Here is a 22,238-nt window from a genome sequence, read left to right on the forward strand (position 1 = left end):
ACTTTCTTCTTGTTTGTTTAAATATTTTTCACTTATTGAATCTGATCCATGGTTAGTTTATACGAGGTTTCCTATTTTATGTAATTAGACACAATTACTGATAAAAGCACCAATGCTTAAATTATAGAATATGCATAACACTCACACAATACATAGTGAGTATAACTTATGTCTTAGCTGATTCTCCCTAAGAAACACACCCTCTGATAGGAAGGGAGTGGGGAAATGATGCATGGAAGTGAAGACAGCCAATAACGGGTGTATTATTAAACCAGCTACTACACTGTTCAACTGAAACTTAGTCCTGGGGAAGCTCTGGGGAAAGGCACACATACTTCCTATTATTGCTGCTGAGAGGCAATGTAGCCAAGATATTAATATCCAATCATTAATCATTGGTTATGAGACATCTTGAGAGCAGGGGAGGCAGTAATCCCAGGCACTTTGGGTCTGCTATATTCTAGACAAAGTGGATTCCAGTAGCCTGAGGAAGGTCCTCTAACAATAGATATAGGTGCTGGATATTAGAAGTCATATTGGTATGCACAGAAACTGTAAGGGAAGATGGATGGAACACCAAAAGCCTCTCCTACAATATGTTAGCTTGCATCCTCATCAATATTTTTTTCAGTTCTGGTATAATTATCAGTTGATGGGTAGCCAGTCAAGTGTTGTGGTGCTACAGGAGTGAATGGCACAGTGTCATAGGTAAGAACCTTAGATGGGGCAAGTCTGAATTTTATGTCAAGCTTATGTACTGTTATGGATTGGATATCAGGTAACCCTCAAAATTTCCTGTCTCTGCAGGAATATTCAAAGGTGAAATCATGAGATCTGGAACGTATTTCGAATGGACTATGTGGTAACTGTAGGTAAATGGGGTGTGGCTAGAAAAGGCAGGTCATTTGTGGCATGCCCTGGAAGGGTTATTCTTTCTGTGGCCTATATATCCTACCCTCTGGTACCTTGCTACCATGAGTGGAGCTCCTTTTCTTTAATGCACCCTTTAGCCATGATGTGCTGCCTCACTTTGAACTGAGAAAAATGGAGTCATTTGTCTATGGACAGAGACCTCTGAAACTGTGAGACCTAAACTAAGTTTCCCTCATCTAAATTGTTCTTGTTGGGTATTTCAGTCACAGTGATGCAAAACCTAACTAAATTATGCACAAACACTGTGACCTTACTACTTACTTCTGACTCTATAAAATGGGAGATATATCCATATTTATACCTTACAATCATTGTGAGAACTTGTTACAGATATTAACACATTCACAAATGCTCCATAAATGCTAGCTAGTATTTATTAAAGCAAATAGAATTTAAATTTATCATGTTTAATCTATGAAACAGGGCTATATAAGAGTCTAGGTACAGGCATAGACCCATGGAATTTAACCCGGTGACTAGGAGGCTGGACATCTAGGAGGGTCTGCCTGTGCCTGTACTTGTGCTTCATTTTGGAGCTCTATTTGCCTATCCCAATAATACTTACTTACAGAGGTGTTTGTATTTCAAAGTGATTTATCATGCTATAAACACTATATATCTGAGCAGTATCTGATTTGTTCTCCTTTATATATATATCCCAGAGCCTGGAGGTGTTAGGCATTTGTGTTAGTCAGTTTTTTATTTCTCTTCTGAAATTCCTGAGCAGACTACTCATGAAGAAAAGAGGTTTGTTCAGCACAAAGCCCCCCAACCTTAGCTGTATCAATTGATGGCTGCTAGATAACAATGATAGGAACATATGCAGGAGCTAATGATTACACGTGGTTATAGGAAGCCAGTGGGAGGGGCAAGATTACTCATTTTATAATATCCCTCTCATGAGAAATACTAAGGTGTCATATGAGAAATACCTTCATTCTTTTTCAAGAGCATGTTCCAAGTAAGACCTTAGGACCTCCCCCTACTCTCCATCTCTTAAAAGTTCTGTTACCTCCCAACACCTCCACCCTGGGGACCAAGCCTCTAACATGTGGGCCTTCGGAGAACAACCAAGCCATATCCAAATCAGTTAGCAAGTAAATATTTATGAATTAATTAATCAATGAATACAAAGTGATATTCAGAGACTTTTTACTCAGTATGACCTAATCTGTAAGCTTAGGTCATGTTATTCCCTCTACATGGAATACCCTCTATTCCTCTTTCCATCCTCTGACCCATGCTTTTTTCACATGTAAAGATTTAATCTTGGCCAAAGAGAAATTTGACTCTTTCCCTCAGATTTTACTTGGTAATCTCTAAAGTCTTAAAAGGTTGTATTTGATAGGAGTATTTTTGTTTACCTGTGTTTCCTGGTCACTTGTCTAACAATGTGACTTAGGGTAGGCTTTCTCCATATCCACAATGTGTTTCAGGGTGGTTGCTTTGGGTTACCTGGCACTGGTTCATCTCCTAAAGAGAATAGAAACTGAGAACAGGGGCAGTGCTGGTATACTCACACAAATCTCTAGAAACTTGTACAGGTATTCATGTTCAGTAATAGTCCATGAATATTGCCATATATTGATGCTGGGAAAATGAAACTGTCTTGATTCTATGGGAAGAGGTAGCTCTGTGTTTTGGTACCGTCTTGGACCCTTCCTTATGTGCTCTTTCCATTGACTGTTTTTAATCTGTATTATTTTTTTAGCTGTAATAAACTGCACCTGTGAGCTGGGGTTGTAGCTTAGTGGTAGAGAGCTTGCCTAGCATGTGTGAAGCATTGCGTTCGATTCTTGGCACCACATAGAAATAAAATAAAAGTACATTAACAACTAAAAACTATTAAAAAATAAAACAATAAACTTTACCTGTGAGCATGAAAGTGAGTTGAGTATTTCTAACATTTATTGAGCCCAAGAATGATCTTGGGGCTCCCCAAACTTGCAACTGGCTCAGAAGTAAGGGAATTCCTGGGAACCTCTAAACTTGATATTTATGTCAGAAGGAAGAGTAGAGAGGTCTGAGAAATCCAAGTTCAGATGCTACCTATAGAATAGCCACAGCTTGGATCCTTTATTCCTCCATTTGGATATGTTGCCATTGTCCCTGTTATTGTGATAGTTTCTCACTTGTTCCTGTCATTGTTTAATAAAGTTCTAGATGTACACATGTGGAACAAAAAACCCAATGCAGGTACATATACCTTGAATTCCTGGATTGTGGAGAAAAACTTAAATTGCTTCAATTTCTTTTGGAAAACGTTGCTCCATGTCTTCTAAGACTCACAATAGAGTTCCTCAAATAGAAAACAAATTTATACACCAAATATATCATGAATATTCTACTAAATTAAAAAATATATTAGTTAAAAAGTGAATATGTTTATATGTGAATTTTCCTCTTAAGTTTTCAGTTATTCTAACCCTACAATATGGTAGAATTTTTCCTTAACTTTTGAGGAATAATTTAAATCTCCTTGGCTTAGTCAGCTTTTCATTGCTCTCACAAATACCTGAGAAAAACCATTAAAGGAGGACATATTCATTTTGGCTCACAATTTCAGAGGTTTTAGTTGGTGGTCTGCTGGCTTCATTGCTTTGTGAATGAGGTGAAGCATAACATCATGGTGGAACAGCATGATAGAAGAAAGCTGCTCACCTTGGCAGTCGGAAAGCAGAGGTGGGGAAGGATTTAGGGATAAGAAATATCCTTCCAGTTCACACCTCCAGTGACCTACTTCCTCTAACCATGTTTCACTGTCTAGTTTCTACCACCTCACATAGTCCATTCATTTGTCAATGGATTAATATACTGACAAGGTCAGGGCCATCATGATCCAATCCTCCCCAAAGTCCAACCTGTGAACATTGCTGCATTGGGGATTAAGCTTTCAACACCTGAGCCTTTGAGGGACATCCCAGATCCAAATCATAACACTCTGCTTTGGTACATATTTCCAATATTTATTAATATCTAGTTCTCCTGTCCTTTTGGGTTCATATGATTTTCACATATATCAGCTACTTTGAAGTTGTGTGGGGCATGTGACTATTTCTGGCCTTTTGGGCTATGATCAAAAGCAGGGTTAGATAATTTGTCAGTGAGATGATTAACACTCTGGGGTTCTCTGTACTGCTGTGGTGATTATGAAAGTATGTGTTGAGATTGAGATGCAATAAGGTAGAAGATATTCATAGCTATTCCAGAGAGCCACCTGAACCCATGACAGGATTTGAATGAGCAAGAAATAAATGTGTATTAAACTACTGAGATTTGGGGAATATAAATTAATGAAGCACAATCAAACTTATTCTGACCAATAAAGAGATTTTCTTCAGTTACAACTCTGTTTTTTGAGTCCTTCAGGTCCACATTCATACCTGTTATAGCCCTTGTTCTATATTGCCACTAAATATGAGGTGACTTGTGGTATTGAGTTGGAGTATTTTAGTCATCCTAGTATACTTACTGCGGACAGACACCACAAGACTTAACACAGAATAGGTACCCAGGATATATGATTTTAATCTAATTCAGTTTTCTGACAGTAGGACTGTGGAAAGGTATAGTTGTTGTGGAGATGGATGTTGCCTAGTCTAGGAACCTATCTTAAATGACACATTGGTGGAGATGAGTAGAAATGATAGAGTATTCAGAAGAACACAGGGCCATTCTATGCCTATGTGTCATTCTTTTTTGCTCTTCTCCTTCAACTAGATGACACAACATTGTTTGTCTGAAACTCAAAAGTCCAGTGGTGAAGGTGGTCACACCAAGGCAGAAATGAAAGAGAACCAGGACCATGTGCTTCTAAGGACAGGAATCTTACCTCCAAACATCCTTCTCCAGCTGCGTGGCAAACACAACTGGTCTAATATACCCATGTTGCAAACACAACTCATCTAATAAACCAGTGATCAGGCTTAATGGTTGTCCTGCAGGTTATAGGACTTGGGGGAGGATACTTGGAAGTCTTATTTTGGGTTATCTTGGGTTTGCACATAAAGTTTTGGACAAGCAAAATGTACTGCAACAACTCCATATCCTGATCAAGAAAGAAGTCTTTAAGCCACAGGTCAGTAGGTCAATATGAATAAAGAAATCCCTAATGGACCAAAAGCCAAGTGTGCCAAGCAGCACAGTGGTGCCTTCAGTGACTTTAATGCTAAAGTAAGCCAAACACACATAAGAGAACTTGCTTCTCTCCCCCAAATAAAAGGACCTAGTGGCCACCATTGTCTATTAGCCTAGATTAGAAAACTTAAGAGGTAGTGCTACCAAGAAGAATATGGGGAATGACATTAATTGACCTATATCAGTTTACTCCATGTTCTTGCCTTCTCTCACTCCAGCAATGCTGAGACCCAGCAGCTTTGAGGTCAGTTTCAGTGGTTATAGAGGGTAGATGAGGAACACTCAGAAGCTGGGTAATCCTGACTAATCACCTTCAGTCTCCGTTTTCTCCTGTGTTAAATGTAGTTAGTAAACCCATTGCCAAATGGTTGTCAAAAGTATTAAATAAGACCCCATATATAGTAATGTCACTGCAAATATGATGAATTATTAATATTTTATTTTTTAGCTCTAGTTGGACTCAATACCTCTATTTTATTTATTTTTATGTGGTGCTAAGGATTGAACCCAGGGCCTTGTACATGCTTGGTGAGCACTCTACTGCTGAGCCACAACCTCAGCCCATGAGGAATTATTTTTGGACAAGCTATAAGCCTCCTCCCTAGACCCACAGGAACTTTCCCAGAACACAGAATTGCCAGGGTCAACTTGTTCTAGGTAGAGATCTTCCTTGCAAGCTGTGATGAGGCTCCTTTCTCCATTCTACTTCTGATCAACTAAGCAATACACAAGGACAAATCTCCCCACCCATCAACCCCTCAGAAGACTCTGAGGAAAGTAAAGGGAAATGCCATGACCATGGTCCTTTGGCCCTTCCCTGATTGGCATTGCCTTTTTAAATGAAAATGATACTTCAAATCCAATGATACTTGGATACTTCAAAATGATACTTCAAATCTCTCTGCCCTCAGTCAGGGGAGAAATAGCAATTAGAGAAGACAAATTAGAAATGGTAATTAGACAAATGACATTCTCATCAGTGAATATGTCGTGATTTGTAATAATACCAAGAGCAGGTAGGGGTACATGCTCTTAGAAAATAAGTTCATGGGCTGGGACTGTGGCTCAGCAGTAGCGCACTTGCCTGGCATGTGTGAGGCACTGGGTTTGATTCTCAGCACCATGTATAAATAAATAAAATAAAGATCTGTCAACAACTAAGAAAAAAAATTAAAAAATAAGTTCATATGTAATAGAGATACTTTATGGTGATAAGGAATATGGATTTATCATGTGAACCATGTTGAGGCTTTCCAGATATAATTTTTGGTGATTTGCTTGATTTTTTGAGATGAGACTGTAGCTGTTCTCTTTGTTATGCAGGAGGTAATAGAGATTTAACTCCTGGAAGCTGGGGAGGGTGGGAACTGGCAAGATGCAGAATGAATTGCTTAGAGAAGTTAAGTCCTGCTGATTTGGGAGGGGAGAAAGGACAGACAAGAGAAAGAACAGCAATAGTAGAGAAAGAGTTAAATGAGGAGAGCCAAGAAATGGAAAAAGGAAAAGGTTCGTGAAGGAGAGGAAGATTTAATTATCATTTTTTCCAAATCCTTGGGTCTAACAGGGGATATCCCCAAGGCCTAGACAGACTAGAGGCACTAAGCCTATTCCCTCTGACAACTATGCAGCTTGGAATAATTATCTGCACCCTTTTAATAAATAAGCACTTTACTGCATTTAGTATTCAGTTACTCTGTAGAAAGGTGAGGGAGTGCCAGCATGATCCATTTTGGGGTTTCTGACAGGCAGCATAAGATATCACATGGAGACCTAAAAGAAAGCAAGAATCATGTGCATGCAGGAAACACCATGTTATAAAAAACAGTAAAGTCACTCTACCCCTCTGAGGGACAGATAAAGAAGGATCTTTACCACAGAAGAGAAAAGACCAAAGGCTTTATGAAGGAAATTGGAGAGGGGGATTCCTAAGTGATATGACCTTTGATTGGGTTCAAAAGGCAGATTTTAAGCTCCTGTGAATTCCCAAGGCAGGAATTAGACTGTAGCTACAAGGAAAAGAAACAAGGTCAGCAATGGTCAAAGTTTTATCAAAAAGCCAATTGACATGAAAGATAATGCCATCCATAAAAAACATTTGAAATGCCTCTGGCTACAGGTTCAGATTGGGTTCTTGTGGTCTAATCTTCCAGAATGAACATATAAAGTCACAGAAAATCCATGGGGTGCTTGGAAATGAAATGGCAGGTCTGAAAGGTCAAGACTTTTGAGGTTGGCTGTCCCACACCAGGCAAATTCCCTTTATTTTGCAATTGGCAAAAAACAAAACAAAACAAAAAACAAAAAAAACACATACACACATTCACACGCACAAAAAGGCATGAGAGCTGTGCCTGAAGGTATCTTTTTACTTCTTTTATTGAACTCCATAAATATTTTCATAAGGCTTTGTGTCATTACAACATCTTGTTTTGTTATTAAACATTTTTAACACACAACTTTGACACTTGTTTGACAGGGTCAAACAGTCAGATAGTAGAAACAAAAGAATAAACTGGCAAATGCAGAGCAGCAGGGGTAATCAAAATCACTGTTGCCCAACTATTCACCCCAGCCCACCCCACCCCCAAAGCACTAAAAGATCACTATTTGGCTTCACACTAGAATTGTTAGAACTCTCTTGTTGCTGTCCTTAATAGATCCATTAAAGATATACACATATAGAAAGGGGGAGAGAAGGAGAGAGAAAGAAGAGTTTAATTTCTGTATTAGGACCTCCCCACAGCAGGGCCCATAGAACATACTAGGAAAGTGTTTTACAGAGCAAATCCAGGCCTAACTGAGTTGAGGAAACAGGAGCTCAGGGCCATGCAGAAATTGGAGAATTACAGAGTTTGTGGGGATGGCATTGCTGTGGGGATACAATAAATTTAGATTTTGAGCCCAAGTTAATTATTGGGCTCCCCTTTGAGCTATTGGACACTGGTCTGCTTTGTTGCCATAAGTAGAGGGGACATTCCAACCCACGGAGAGATGATTTCTTTTTTTTTCTCTCATAAAATATTGGCATCTGATAATGCCAGTGGGTTGGGTAGAGTAGAAGGGGTGGGGGTAAGAGGTAATATCCCTGATCCTACAGCCCTGGATACAGGCCCCAGGGAGGGGAAGGAGATGAGAGTCACTGGCCCACTCAATTGATAGGTGCTATAGGCTCAGAGACTTGTCCAAGCATCTCCTCATGATGTGCTCCCAATCCCTGGAGAAGCATGTCAAGGCCAAGCCTAGTAAGGAGGAGTGGAAAGTAGGAAAAGGAGGTATACAAAGGGGAGGTCTGCATAGCAATTGAAACACACTTTATTTGCCAGAGAGGACATTTTAGCTTGGGTTCTGGACACCAGGGTCCTTGAAAAGGGGGCTTAAGTAGATGGGTCATATACTGAGCATGGTGGCCAGTCCCGAGCCCTGGCTCTCAGCTCAGCTCAGATTCATCCTTGACTTAACTCTGTAAGTCTGACTTGGCTGTGGTGGAATGAAAATTTCAACAGCCTGTAATTTAATTCTCACAGGGGAAAATTTCCTAGGCTGTGTAGAATCTGGCCTGGGTCAGGAGACACAAAACTGACCAAGCCAGCTATGAGGAAGCCCTCATGCAGCCATGACTGCTGCTTGATGAGATGAGGTCCTTTTGTGATGTAGTCTTCTCCCATGGGGTCCAGGACAGACTCAATCTCCAGATTCCTGGCTATAGTGGCTTTGCACAGTAGGGCCCATTATCACTCCTTTTTATCCCATTATCCTTGTTGTTCAAAGTCTATCCATGCAAAGGGTCACGTGGGGAGGAAGAACATGAACTCCTACACCCACAGGGATCCTGCTTCTTCAGGGGAGTAGTTAGTTCTGTCCATGTGGAACACCTACAAGAATTGATCCTGAGGATAGCATCTGTGTCTCAGACCCTTTGTCCATGAGGAAAAATATCCCTGGGCCCCTCAGTCATTTGCCTCAAATGTCCTGGGATAGGAGGATCTTAGAAACGGGGCCTTCTTTGGATGCCATAACTGTTTTAACTATGCCAACACCAGCAATCCTCCTATGCCAGGAAGGCAGGAGAAAGAAGAAAAGCCAGGGAAAGTGGAAAAAGGGAGCCAAGGAAGATTGTCCATGCAATCTAGTAACAATAGGGGAAGCCTTACACAATTGGGGTGGTAGGAACCGCAGGTACAATATCTTAGATGAAGGCTCTCTCTTTCCATGCTCTTCCCTGTTTTATCCTGTAAGATGTTCTATCAGCCTTAGATTCTGTCCAGATTAATTTAAAGGCAGCTGATGATCTTGGTCAAGTGGGTTCTATCTTGAACCCCTCCATAGACTCCTATCCATGCTGCCTTAAGAATCTACAAATGGGAGCAGGGATGACCAGAACACTGAACTGATTGTTGTAGGGAGCCCTGCCTTACCTTACACCTACTTGGTAGTGGGCGAAAGGAATGAAGATATTTCCTTCCCCCAGGAGGCAGAGTCTCAACCTCTTTGCTTCCAGTTCAGATCTTCTATTGGGCTAGAGGGGAGACAGGCCTAAGAGGATATTTCATTATAAAGGGGACTTGAAAAAGACACTAGTCGGCCCAAACTAACTCCCAGATGCACAACTGCAATGATTCAGCAGATTTGCAACATGGGAATCCCCAGTGCTAGAAGAAATAGCCCAAATGAAGAATGTTCCCTGAACAGATGCTCCCTTCCTTGTGTTTGGTTCTGTATCTCTCCATAACACCTATAACACAGTGAAAGCAATAGAAATACCAAGCAGTTATGTCACAGGGCACAACAAAGCATGTCCAGACTGGCACAACTGTGGACAAGGGTTTCTGGGAAAAGGCTGTTTGGGGCAACTGCAGGGCTACAGGAATATTTGCAAATGGTTGGCTGAGGGAGAGGAGATGGGACTCCTCCCTTCGTCCGTGAGAAGTGAAAGATGGAAAAAAGAAATCCCAAACCCACCATATCAAATTAAATTCAAAACTCATCAGCATTGGTATCATCAGATAAGAAATACAAGTACATCTATAGTAATAATGACAAGTCAATGAATCACTCACAGAGGAGCAAAGAGATTATCTTAACAGGAAAAAATCAAATAGAAATGTTAATTTCTGAAAAGAAAAGAGGAGGGGAACAGGTTAAGAACTGAAAACTTTTAGAAGGGTTAGGGTTTGAAAGTCATTTGTACCTCTTCCTACCAACTACAGATTTCACTTCCCCAAAACAACAGAAAATGTTTTTTGGTCCTTCTCTGTGTGTGTATATATGTATGTTTGTATATGTGTGTGTGTTTGTGTGTGTGTGTGAGTGTGTGTGAGCATGTGTGTACACACATGCTCACACACACACGTGTATATTCAGGGTCTGTGTGTGTATATATATGTTCATATATTATATATATATATATATACACACATATATATATATATATAAATTTTCAACAGTGCTTCTCCGAAAAAAGGTCCATCTATAAATATAATTTTATTTACTTTATTTTAAAATCATCTGCCTCCCTGTAGTTATTATTTTTTGAAGGGGGTTAACCTGCTGAAGTTTTGCCAGAATGGTGACTGGCTACGCTTGGGTTCGGTGAACTCAAAGACTTGTGACTGAGCGATGCCATCAGGGACCAGGTACTGGCCCTGGTTTAATGGGTCCTGCGGTGGTGGGTAAGAAGGAGGAACTGAGCGGGCAGAGTTGACACCTAGGAGATCAAAGAAAAAAAGGTTATAAGTTAAATACCAACAGGGTTTTCAAATCACCTAGCGACTACCCCGGGCAGACAATTCAGAGTAGAAAAGTTTCAAGAGTGTGTGAACTGGTACATACTGAGCATTCTTAATCTGAAAATCTGAATAGCTCTGAAATCTGAAACTTTCCTGCATCAAAAATTTCAGATATACAAATGCTTGTATTTCACATTTCAGATTTTTGGATTGGAGGTCAATTTCTGGGTTCTGTTCAATGGATCTAATATGTCTATCCCTCTGCCAAAACTACATTATCTTGGTAACTATAACTATATAATGAATGTTGAAAATGGGTAAATTGATTATTCTTACTTTATTCTTCTTTCTCAAGATTGTTTTATTTATTCTAGGGTGTTTAGTTGATTTTGAGCTGGGCCTAAAGCCTCTGGAGATGAAGTTGTGATCATGTTCTTGGGGATCTCTGTGTTAACAAATTTATTTGGGTTGATGAACCAGGAATATAGTACCTAACTTCCAAGAAGTTGTATGTCAATTTTTGAAACCAAGTCAGTGGGAAAAGCAAAGGTAAAATGAAAAGCTCTTTGATACTAAAGCTAGATAAATCAGTTCCTTTTTGCTATTCTCCAAGCCAGGCTGGAGACATCTTGACAATGTCCACTTGTAATTTCTAAGGAGGGGTCAATGGAAGGAAAGAAGGCTAGCATTCCTGGGTGTCTAAAAAAACCTCTTCGTGTTCTTTCCATATATGTACTATAACCACTGAATTCCTAGATTCACTTCCACTTGTGTAGCTCCTTTGGGTCTTAAGAAATATATCAATCACCTTAGCCCTAGACTAGGAAGATCTTGAAGACCAAAAATAGAATGGGAAGAGGATTATAAGCTGTCCCAAAGCTTTATGAATTTCTTTAAATATTTTAGAATTTCTTTTAGGGTAAGAAAAATGGGTAAACCATGTTTAAGACACTGGGATTTGAGGACCTGAAAGGGATAGTCTGGAGATTAGATAAGGTAATGGAGGAACCTGACCCAAAGGCTTACTATGATTTAAGACTGTCTTCTGGTTGGTTATCTTATTGTGTTTGAAGTATTCTCATGAAAATACCAGCCAGTCACAGATATGCTTGAGGGAATCTGGGCTGGGATAATGGAGTATCATCTCCATGATTGTCTGTGTACTAGGGACAGTAGAGTGAGAGAAGCTCAGAAGGTGAGAACCTTCAGGAGATAGAGGCAGGCTGCAAGTACAGTATTGCTTTTGTAGCCTGAGGGCTCTCCAGCTGGCTAGTACTATGTTTTGCTCACATCTCTGAGGAAAAAGTCATTCTCTCACAGAGAGTTCTGTAAATGCAGACAAGATCCTTATTAACTCCAGATTGCTACATAACATCTTTTATATTTAAACCCTAAAATTGGTGGCTGGCTTAATTCCCTACACGCAATCATTTTTGTATGACAAAGAAAGATCCAATGAGGGCCTCCAAAGAGCAGAAATAATAAAAGCAGTTGAAAAGAAGGCATGTCTTGTCAGAGGGGCCTGCAAGATGTATTACTTAATTGAAAATCAGATTTTTACAGGCACTAAGCCTCCTCAAAGAGTGTTTCATTGGAAATAATTAGGGGTGCTTTATATGGTTGCTGGAATTTCAGGAAACTTAAATCTGATAATTTTTGTACAGTGACTCATTCAAAACCAGAATGCCCACTAAGAAAGCAGAAGGGTGGACCTGAGAAAAATGAGGTCTCCTTAAGATGGTCCACCACTGGAGACAGTGTCAACAGCAGTTAGTAACAGACACAGCTCTCAGTAATTGAGGAGAGGCAATAAAGTGAGCTCTTCTTTCCTAGCAAGATTCTGAGATAGAGAGGAGTCAAACTCATTTAGGTTCAGAGTCATTTCACTTTGAAGACCCTTAATTTCTTCATCTAAGAAATGGGGCTAATACGGCCCATCTTAGGGTTACCATAAAGATGAAATGACAGAACTTATATAAAGAAACAGATAATGAATGGAAACTCCAATTAGCAGATGACTGTTCCTCCTTTTGCTCAGCTAAGTGTTTTAGTTTTGTTTTGGTTCATGATAAACAGAAAATAAATCTTCATTTCATATTTAAATAGATTTTCTGTGCATTTTTCTTTTTTAAGTACTTAGTTAAGTTTAAAATTCCCCATTCTGATTTGGGACTCCTGATTTGGCAATTGCCCCTAGACAAGTGAAAGAAAGCTGAACACATGACCTTATATGTATGTGTTTGGGTGAATGTGTTTGTGTGTATACATATCTCCTTTTTTCTGTCTCTAAATTATTAGTAAAATTTCTTATATTTTTAAGTAAAAATAGAAAAAGGTTTTGCTTTTGTACCCAATGAGCTTTCTTTGGACACGATTACACTATAACATTCACTACTGAGTGTTAAAAAACTTTGAGACAATTTTCTACCTGTTATAAGGGACACCTGGGAATCTAATAACTATCCCAGCACTCCAAATGATCCCCAGTATGTAAAGGGGACTAGAACTATTAAAGAACATAGCTAACATCTTTGTAAATGTCACTCAGAAAATGAATGGGACTAAGTGAGCAAAGACCAATTTACCTTTTTGCTTAGGAACTTTTCTCACAGTCATTGCAGCCTGCCTTTTCTGATTTTCAGAAATTTCAAAGCCTAAAAAAGAGAAATGCAAGAATTTGTTACCAGAAATATATTCCTTTCTTTAATGCATAAAATAATAAAGCTTTTATGTAAAAACAACTTTGTAAGATTTATGTCTTTTGGTATCATATATTCTGAAACACAAAAGGTCATTGTCTTTAATCCAGTAATTCCTTTATAGGACATTCATTAGAAAGTTGGATAAAGTCTTATGTATATTTCTTTTGGGTATATACTGAGTAGTAGGATTACTGGATCATAGTACTTCTAGTTTTTGGTTTTTTGAGGATCCTCCATACTGCTTTCCATGATGACAACACTAACTTACATTCCCACCAACAGTGTGTAAGAATTCCCTTTCTCTGCCTTCCCAACAGAATTTGTTATTTTTCATTTTGATAATAGCCAAACTGGGGTGAGGTTATATCTCATTGTGGTTTTGATTTGCATTTTTCTGATAATGTTAGAATACTAGTAACCCATAAAAATGATAAAATCCTGTCATTTTTGACAGAATGGCTGGACCTAGAAGACATTATGTCAAGTGAAACAAGTTAGGCACAAAAAGATAAACAGTGTGGGATTTCATTTACATCTAAAAAACTGATCTCAAGTGATATTAAACATTTTTTTAATATATTATAGGCCATCTGAATGTCTTCCTTTGAGAAATGCCTATTCAAATCTTTAGCCCATGTTTTAACTGCATTATTATGATATTTTTGCTATTGAGTTGAGTTCCTTATAAATTCTAGATATAAATACCTAGTTCAATGTATAGTGGCAAATATTTGTTCCCATTCTGTAGGTTGTCTTTTGGCTCTGTTGGTTGTTTCTGTTGTTGTGCAGAAGCTTTTAGATTTGCATGTAAAAGAGCCACCTGCTCTCATATGTTTATTGCAGTGCTATTCCAAACAGCCAGGATAGGGATTTAACCTAAGTGTCCATCATTGAATGAATAGATAAAGAAAATGTGGCATATATACACAATAGAATACTAGTAACCCATAAAAATGATGAAATCCTGTCATTTTTGACAGAATGGCTGGACCTAGAAGACATTATGTTAAGTGAAACAAGTTAGGCACAAAAAGATAAACAGTGTGTGATCACATTCACATCTAAAAAAAACTGACCTCAAGGAAGCTGAAAGTAGAAAAGTGGTTACCAAAATTGGGAAGAATAGAGGGGAGAGATGATGTGTAGAGGTTGGTAAATGGGCACAATTTATAGTTAGAAGGGAAGATGTAGTTCTGGTATTCTACAGAACTGCATATATTTATCTTATGAACATACACAAAAATGCATTTACATAAGAATAGTTAGATAAAGAGTATTTTGAATGTACTTGCCATAAAGAAATAATAAAATTTAAGGTGGTTTTATATGCTAATTACCCTGAATTGGTCATTACCCAATGCATACATGAATCAAACATCACAATGTACTTCATAAAATATATAAATATCATGTATCTGGAAGAACTAAAAAAAAAGACTTAGCTACAAAGCTGCATATCACATAATACGGTAGCAAAAATATTAAGAACATAGGTTAAGAGTCTATTAAATGGAGTATATTTAAACAAATTATGGTGATAAATGGGAAAAACCATAACCAAAAGCAAAAATATGGGGGAAGGAATAATGAGTTAAAAGATAAGTCACTTAGAACAGAAAATGTATATACAGAAATATTTCAGGAGGAGTAAAAAAACAAATAGAAATAATAAAAAATAATAGACATGTCCGTCTGGGACAGTAGAGAAAGGGGGTGCCATAACAAAGAGAAAAGAGAGAGATTTGGTAAAATTACTTTGAAAACAGAAGAAACTCTTAGCATGGACTGATACAAAAGCTGCACAGTAGGCTGATATAAGGGGAGTGTTTCACTCTTCTTAATTTGTAAGTGGAATACAATGACAAGAAGCCACTTATGAAGGTCATGCCTTAGCTTTTTAATTTGCTAATTAATACCTAGCAACATGATAAAAGCTAATTTCCAGCATCTTCTCATTCTTGCTCCTGCAGCAAATTTTGCAAGAGAGAATAACAGAATTATATACAGTGAGGTTGCAGTGAGCTGGGAGTGGAGCCATGGTGAGAGAGGGGCTGTGGCTGTGGCAAAGGCAGAACTGGATCAGGGTGCACTACTTTACCCAGTCTCAAGGACACACAAAGCCACTGCTCAGGTGGAGATGTTCCACTATCATCTATTTCAAGTGGCAAAGGGCTGTTAAGTAAGTGAACCCATAGAGAAAATTTTAGGACTACCTCATTGGAGCCAAGGTGAGACGTGTGCTAATAGCATAAGGTACAGACTTTATCATGCAAGCATATAGTCATCGCCAATGCCAGGATAGGTTTTGGCCTCTGGGCTACACAAATCTTGGGCCACCAGAGAAATCTCTGGCATGTGGCCTATAAAGGAATTACTATGCAGAATGACATGAGGGGGCATCATTGTTGCCTCCATCAAATCCAGAGACTTTCAGAGGTCAAACCATGGTGGCTTGAACATTTGGCACTTCTCCAATACCTCATGGATTCCTAAATCAGAAGTCCCCTAAAAGTGTCTGCACTGCACCTACCTGGGCAAGTAAAAATCTTTTCAACTACTCTTTTTGATTTTGCTTGCATGGCTTTCTGTGGTGGTTAGATTTTTTTGTTTATTTGTTTTGTTTTGTCTTTGATACTGAGGATTGAACCCAGGGGCACTTAACCACTGAGCCATGTCCCTAGCCCTTTTATTTATTTTGTTTTGAGACAGGGTCTTAGCTAAGTTGCTTAGAGTCTCACTTGGTTGCAGAATCTGCATTTGAACTCATGATCCTCCTACCTCAGCCTCCTGAGCTGCTGGGATTATAGGCATGCACTACCATGCCTGGCTTTTGCTGGTTACTTTCAATCCCCCTCATTAATTGTGACTTGGTAATTTCATAAAAATTTGCTTTTTAATTTGTTAATTGGACTTACTCTTTTTTATTTCTATACTATCCTTTTCAACTTTGCTTTTCTCTTAGTTTCATCTTCTATACCTCTTCACCTCCCTTTTTTCTTTCATTTTTATTTTGTTTTTGTTTCATACACACGCATGCATATGTATTTATAAAACTTTCTGCTTAAGCTGTATCTTTCACTTTTCTATGTTCTGTGTAGTTAAAAATTAATTGTATATTCTTTTCTTATTCTTGATTTGTTGTTGTATTAATTTTTTAGCTTTTATTGTTTCCCCCTTATCTTTCCATGTTTCATGTATTTTAAAATTTTAATTTTATTGTTTTTTTTCCTCAATCAGTACAAAGGATTTATCTCAGAGGCACTCTGCTGCTGACCTGTATCCTAGCCCTTTTCATTTTTAACTTTTAATTTTATGATGGTGTCTTACTGCAAGTGACAAGCTGGCCTGGGCTTTCCATAATCTTGCCTCAGCCTTCCCACTAACTATGATTGCATAAATATGCCACTATGGGCTGGGGATGTGGCTGAAGAGGTAGTGTGCTCTCCTGGCATGCATGCGGCCTGGGTTCAATCCTCAGCACCACATACAAATAAAGATATTGTGTCCGCCAAAAACTAAAAATATATATTAAAAAAGTTTCTCTCTCTCTCCTCTCTCTCTCTCTCTCTCTCTCTCTCTCTCTCTCTCTCTCTCTCTCTCTCTCTCTCTCTCTCTCTCAAAAAATATGCCACTATGGCTGGCTAATTTTATATTCTTTATTACCTAACCATTCATACTTTCCCATTTTATTACTCCTCATTTCTTCTATTTCTTCTTTCTGGTTAGTATAGTTCTAGAAAACATTTCCAAATAGTTTTTATTATAGTTTATGATAGAATTTGCTTTTGAATCATTAGTTACTGGGGGTTATTCACTCTTCTCAAAGCAGTGCTGGAGACTGAACAGAGCATTTTGGACATGTTAAGTGAGTGTTTGAATGCTAAGATAAACCCACAGCATGGGAAACACTATAATGAGAAGGCAGCACAATAAAAAGTTCTCAAAGAACAATGGAAGACATAGTCTTCACAATACATACGCAGTTATCAACATAGCAACATAAAGTCATAACTCCTAATACTAAATCCATGGATAGTGAAGAAAATACCTGACAAAGAATTTTAAAAGCTAAATGTTAAAATGATCAATGAATTAAAAGAAGTTCTATGGAAGGAACTAATAGAGACAATACAGAATATGAAAGATCATTTTAATAAAGAGATTATGGAAAAGAACTGAACAAATATTTTATAAATGAAGGTCACAATGAGTGAAGTAAAAAACTCAATTGAATGTCTCTCTAATACACTAGATCAAGTGGAAGAAAGAATTACAGGGCTTGTGGACAAGAGTTACAAACTTAAATATTCAGATGGAATAAAAAATAGAAACTATGACCATACTATACAAGAACAATGGGGCAACATTAAGAGACTTAAATTTAGGCTCATAGGTATTGAGGAAGAAGAGGAGATTAGGTTAATGGCACTGAAAACAGATTCTGTGAAATAACAGAAAATTTCACAAACCTTGGGAATGTGATGGACATTCAGATAGTGGAGGCATTTAGAACCCTGAATAGACAAGACCAGAAAATAACCTCTCCACAACACATCAGAGTTACATTACCAAAATATAGAAAAAAGAGAATTTTTAAGGATTGCAACAGAGAAACACCAAGGCACTTATAAAATGCAAACCAATCATAATGACAGCAGACAGCTCAATAGAAACCCTAAAGGCCAGAGGGCTGGGAATGATATACTTCAGCTCTTAAAGAAAAACTGCCAAGTAGGTTGCTATATTTAGCAACATTATCTTCCAGAATACAAGGAAAAATAAAAATCTATAAGAAAAGCATAAACTAAACATATATATGCATAACCAGTAATCCAGCATCACAAATGATACTGAAAGGAAGTCTACACACAGAATATTAAAAAAAAAATAAAGACATTATAAGAGTAAATAAGCAAATGATAATTATGATGGAACCAAACACCAGAAATAAAAGAAAATGACATGAAGTAATACATAGCTCTCTTTTATCACTAAATGTAAATGGTCTCAATTCTCCTATTAAAAGACATAGGTTGGCAAGTTGGTTTACAAAATGATGCCCAGCAACATGTTGCCTACAAGAAACACATCTCATTGGCAAAGATCCACAGACTGAAAGTGAAAGCAGGAAATTGACATTACATGCAAATGGAATCTGAAAATAAGCAGTAGTAGCTTCTCTCATTCCAGCAAAGCAGACTTCAAGCCAAAATTAATCAGAAGAGAAAGATATGATCACTATATATTAGTAAAGAGAACAAACCAACAAGAAAATATGATGATTATAAATATTTATACCTTGAATATCAGTGTACCTATCAGTGTACCTAATCTCATCAAACAAATACTAAGTGACACAAAGTCTCAGACAGGACTCCTTATACTACTAGTGGGTAACATCAATACACATTTCTCACTAATGGGTAAACCAGATATAAAATAAAGATACTAATGGGTTAAATACTTCTAAAGGTCAAATGGACTTAACTAACATTGACAGAATATTTCATCAAATCACAACTGAATACAGGTTCTTTTCAGGTACTCATAGAATATCCGGAAAAGATATAGATCATATAAAAGACCAAAAAGGAAGTTTTAGCAAATGCAAAAAAAGTTGAATAATGTCTTCATGGCATAAGATCATAATGGAATGAAACTAGAAAACAACAGTAAGAAAAACTACAGAAAGTATACAAATAGATAGAGATTAAGGAATACATTTTCGAATGATGAATGAATCACTGAGGAAATTGAGGTAGAAATTTAAAAATTCTTATAATTGAACAGAAACGTAAATACAAAATGCCAGAAAAGATAGTTCTAAGAGGAAAGTTTTAATCCATGAGGGACTACATTTAAAAAAAATCATGAAGTTCTCTTCAAAAAATCCTTAATGTTATATATAAAGGTCTTAGAAAAACAAGGACAAAACATCCCCAAAACCAACAGAAGGAAAGAAATAATAAAGATATTAGTGAAATAGAGAATAAATGTACAAGGATCAATAAAACAAAGGGCTTGTTCTCTTTTAAAGAAAAATAAGAGATTAAATGTTTAGTAAATCAAACCAAAATGAAGACAGAGGGCACTCAAATTAGTAAATTTAGAGAATAAAAGAGATATTAAAATAGACATCTCTGAAATCTATATGATAATTAAGGATAAATTTGAAATTTTACATTGCAATAAATTGGAAAATCTAGATGAAATTAATAAAGTTTTAGATATATGACCAAACCAAATTGAACCAAGAGGATATATAATATCTAAACAGACCAATAACAAGCAATAGGATTGAAGTAGTAACAAAAAGTTTTCCAACAAACAGCTCAGGACCAGATGGATTTATAGCTGATTATAGAAGACCTTTAATGAATAACTAACACAAATGCTTCTCAAATTGTTCCATGAAATACAAAGTGAGAGAACACTTCCAAATTCATTCTATGAAGTCAGCATCACTCTGAATACAAAATCAAAAAAGAACACATCAAGAAAAGAAAACTATGGACCAATATATTTGATGAACATATATACAAAAATCCTCAATAAAATATTAGCAAATCAAATTCAAAAATCAATTTAAAAGATCATAAATGATCCTCAGTTTAATTTGAGGGATTCAAGGATGTTTCATCATGCACAAATAAATAAAACCTAAAGTCAACATCATACTGAATGCAGAAAAATTTGAAAACATTTCTTCTAAAATCAGTAACAAGAGGAGGATGTCCATTCTTACCAGTCCTATTAAATATATCACTTTAAATATTGGCTAGAGGAACTATGTAAGAAAAAGAAAAGGGACACAAATAGGAAAGGAAGAAGTCAAATTATCCTTGTTTTCAGATATGATCCTGTAGTTAGAATATCCTAAAAGTTCCACCAGAAGACTTCTAGATCTGAAAAACAAATCCAGTAAAGTAACAGGACACAAAATTACCATACAAAATTCAATAGCTTTTCTATATACCAATATTGAAAGAAAAACAATTCCATTCAAAGTTGCTTCAAAAAATAAAATAATTAGGAATTAATGTAACCATATATGTAAAAAGGATTTATAAAAAATATTTCAGAATGCTGTAAGAAGAAACTAAATAAGACACCAGGAGAGAGAAAGTCTTTCCATGCCTAGAGATAGGCAGAATTAGTTAAAATGGCCATATTACTGAAAGCAATCTGTAGAGTCCATGCAATATTCATCAAAATACCAATAATATTGTTCTTAGAACAAGAAAAATCAATTCTAAAATTCATATAGGAGAAAAAAAGAAGATCCAAAGTGATTCTGAGAAAAAAGAACAACGTGGGAGGCTTAGCAATCCAACGTCATGATATACAACAGAGTTGTAGTTAACAAAAACTGGCATAAAAACAGACATGTAGACTAATGGAACAGAATAGAAGACACAAAACAAATCCACAAAGATACAATTATCTGATTCTTGACAAAGGCGTCTAAAACATACAATGGAGAAAAGGCCGTCTCTTTAAAAAGCAGTGCTGGGAAAAATGAAACTAGAAAAAGAGAAACTAGATCCCTATCTCTATCCTGTACAAAAATTATCAAAAACCTAAGAATTAGAATAGGAACTTTATAATTACTGAATAAATAATAGGGAAAATTCTTCAACATATAGGTTTAGACAAAGACTTGCTGAATAAACCCTATAGCTCAGGAAATAGATAATCATTAAATGGGATGAAATAAAATAAAAAAGCTTCTGAGTCTACATAATGGGAGAAAATCCTTACCAGCTACTATGCTGACAAAGAAATGATATCCAGAATTTATAAAGAACTTTAAAAACTCAACATCAAAATAACAACCCAATCGATAAATGGAGAAATAAATTGAACAGATACTTTCAAAGAATAAGTGCACATTGCCAACAATGATATGAAAAATATTCAACATCATCAGCAATAATGGAAATGCAAATCAATACTACACTGAGATATTATCTCACTTCAGTTTGAATGGCAAGCTTCAGGAATACAAACAACTATAAATTCTGGCAATAATGAAGAGAATAAAGAATGCTTACACAGTGTTGACAGGAATGGAAATTATATAGCCAATATGGAAATCAGTATTTAAATTCCTCAAAAAGTTGAAAATATAACAAACATGATCCATCTAGACCATTCCTTGCATTTATAAAGAAAAAATAAAGTCATCATGTTTTATAGATGCATTAATATTTATATTTTTCATAGTACAATTCTTAATAGGTTATATAATTATTCTGGGTATCCATCAACAGATGAATGGATAAAGAAAATATATACATATACAAAAGAGTTTTAGTGAGCCATAAAAAAGAAAACAATTATGTCATTTGTTACAAAAGGGATGGAATTTGAGACCATATTTTGAGTGAAATAAGTGAGACTCAGTAAATTATGTTTGCTCTCATATGTGGAAACTAGAGGGAAAAGAAAGGAAATATAGGAATGCTGTGAAAGCATTAGGAAAACCGTTAGGGTAAAGGAAAGTGATCAGAGGAGGTAAGGTGGGGGAGGTGTTTTGGGGAATAAAAATGATAAAATTAGGTTCTTATGTATGGGTGAATATGGCAGAATGAAACCCACCTTTCTGGGTTAATATGCACCAAAAATAAATAATCAAAAACTTGAGTAAACAAAAGTCATAATTGTTGAAAAGAGGAAAAAGTTCTTGCCACAATCCAGGCACGATTAGGATACATAGATACCTGGATGTTGATTTGTG

At 36.8% G+C, this 22,238-nt stretch overlaps 1 protein-coding gene across 9 annotated transcripts in view; it reads right to left on the minus strand.

Annotated features, from left to right (window-relative positions):
- Positions 1–7,428: 7,428 nt before the first annotated feature.
- The window catches only part of Arhgef9 (Cdc42 guanine nucleotide exchange factor 9), a 142,678-nt gene continuing 127,868 nt past the window's right edge, over positions 7,429–22,238 (minus strand). For all 9 annotated transcript variants that reach the window (XM_013362823.4, XM_013362821.4, XM_078034618.1 and 6 more), the window contains 2 exons: positions 13,382–13,450; positions 7,429–10,774 (listed from right to left, as the gene is read on the minus strand). In XM_013362823.4, coding sequence (XP_013218277.1) covers positions 10,593–10,774; positions 13,382–13,450 — 251 coding nt within the window. In that variant the 3' untranslated portion in view covers positions 7,429–10,592. The remainder of the gene's footprint in view (positions 10,775–13,381; positions 13,451–22,238) is intronic.

This window comes from Ictidomys tridecemlineatus, chromosome X (assembly GCF_052094955.1).
Source record: "Ictidomys tridecemlineatus isolate mIctTri1 chromosome X, mIctTri1.hap1, whole genome shotgun sequence".
Lineage (NCBI taxonomy): Eukaryota > Metazoa > Chordata > Mammalia > Rodentia > Sciuridae > Ictidomys > Ictidomys tridecemlineatus.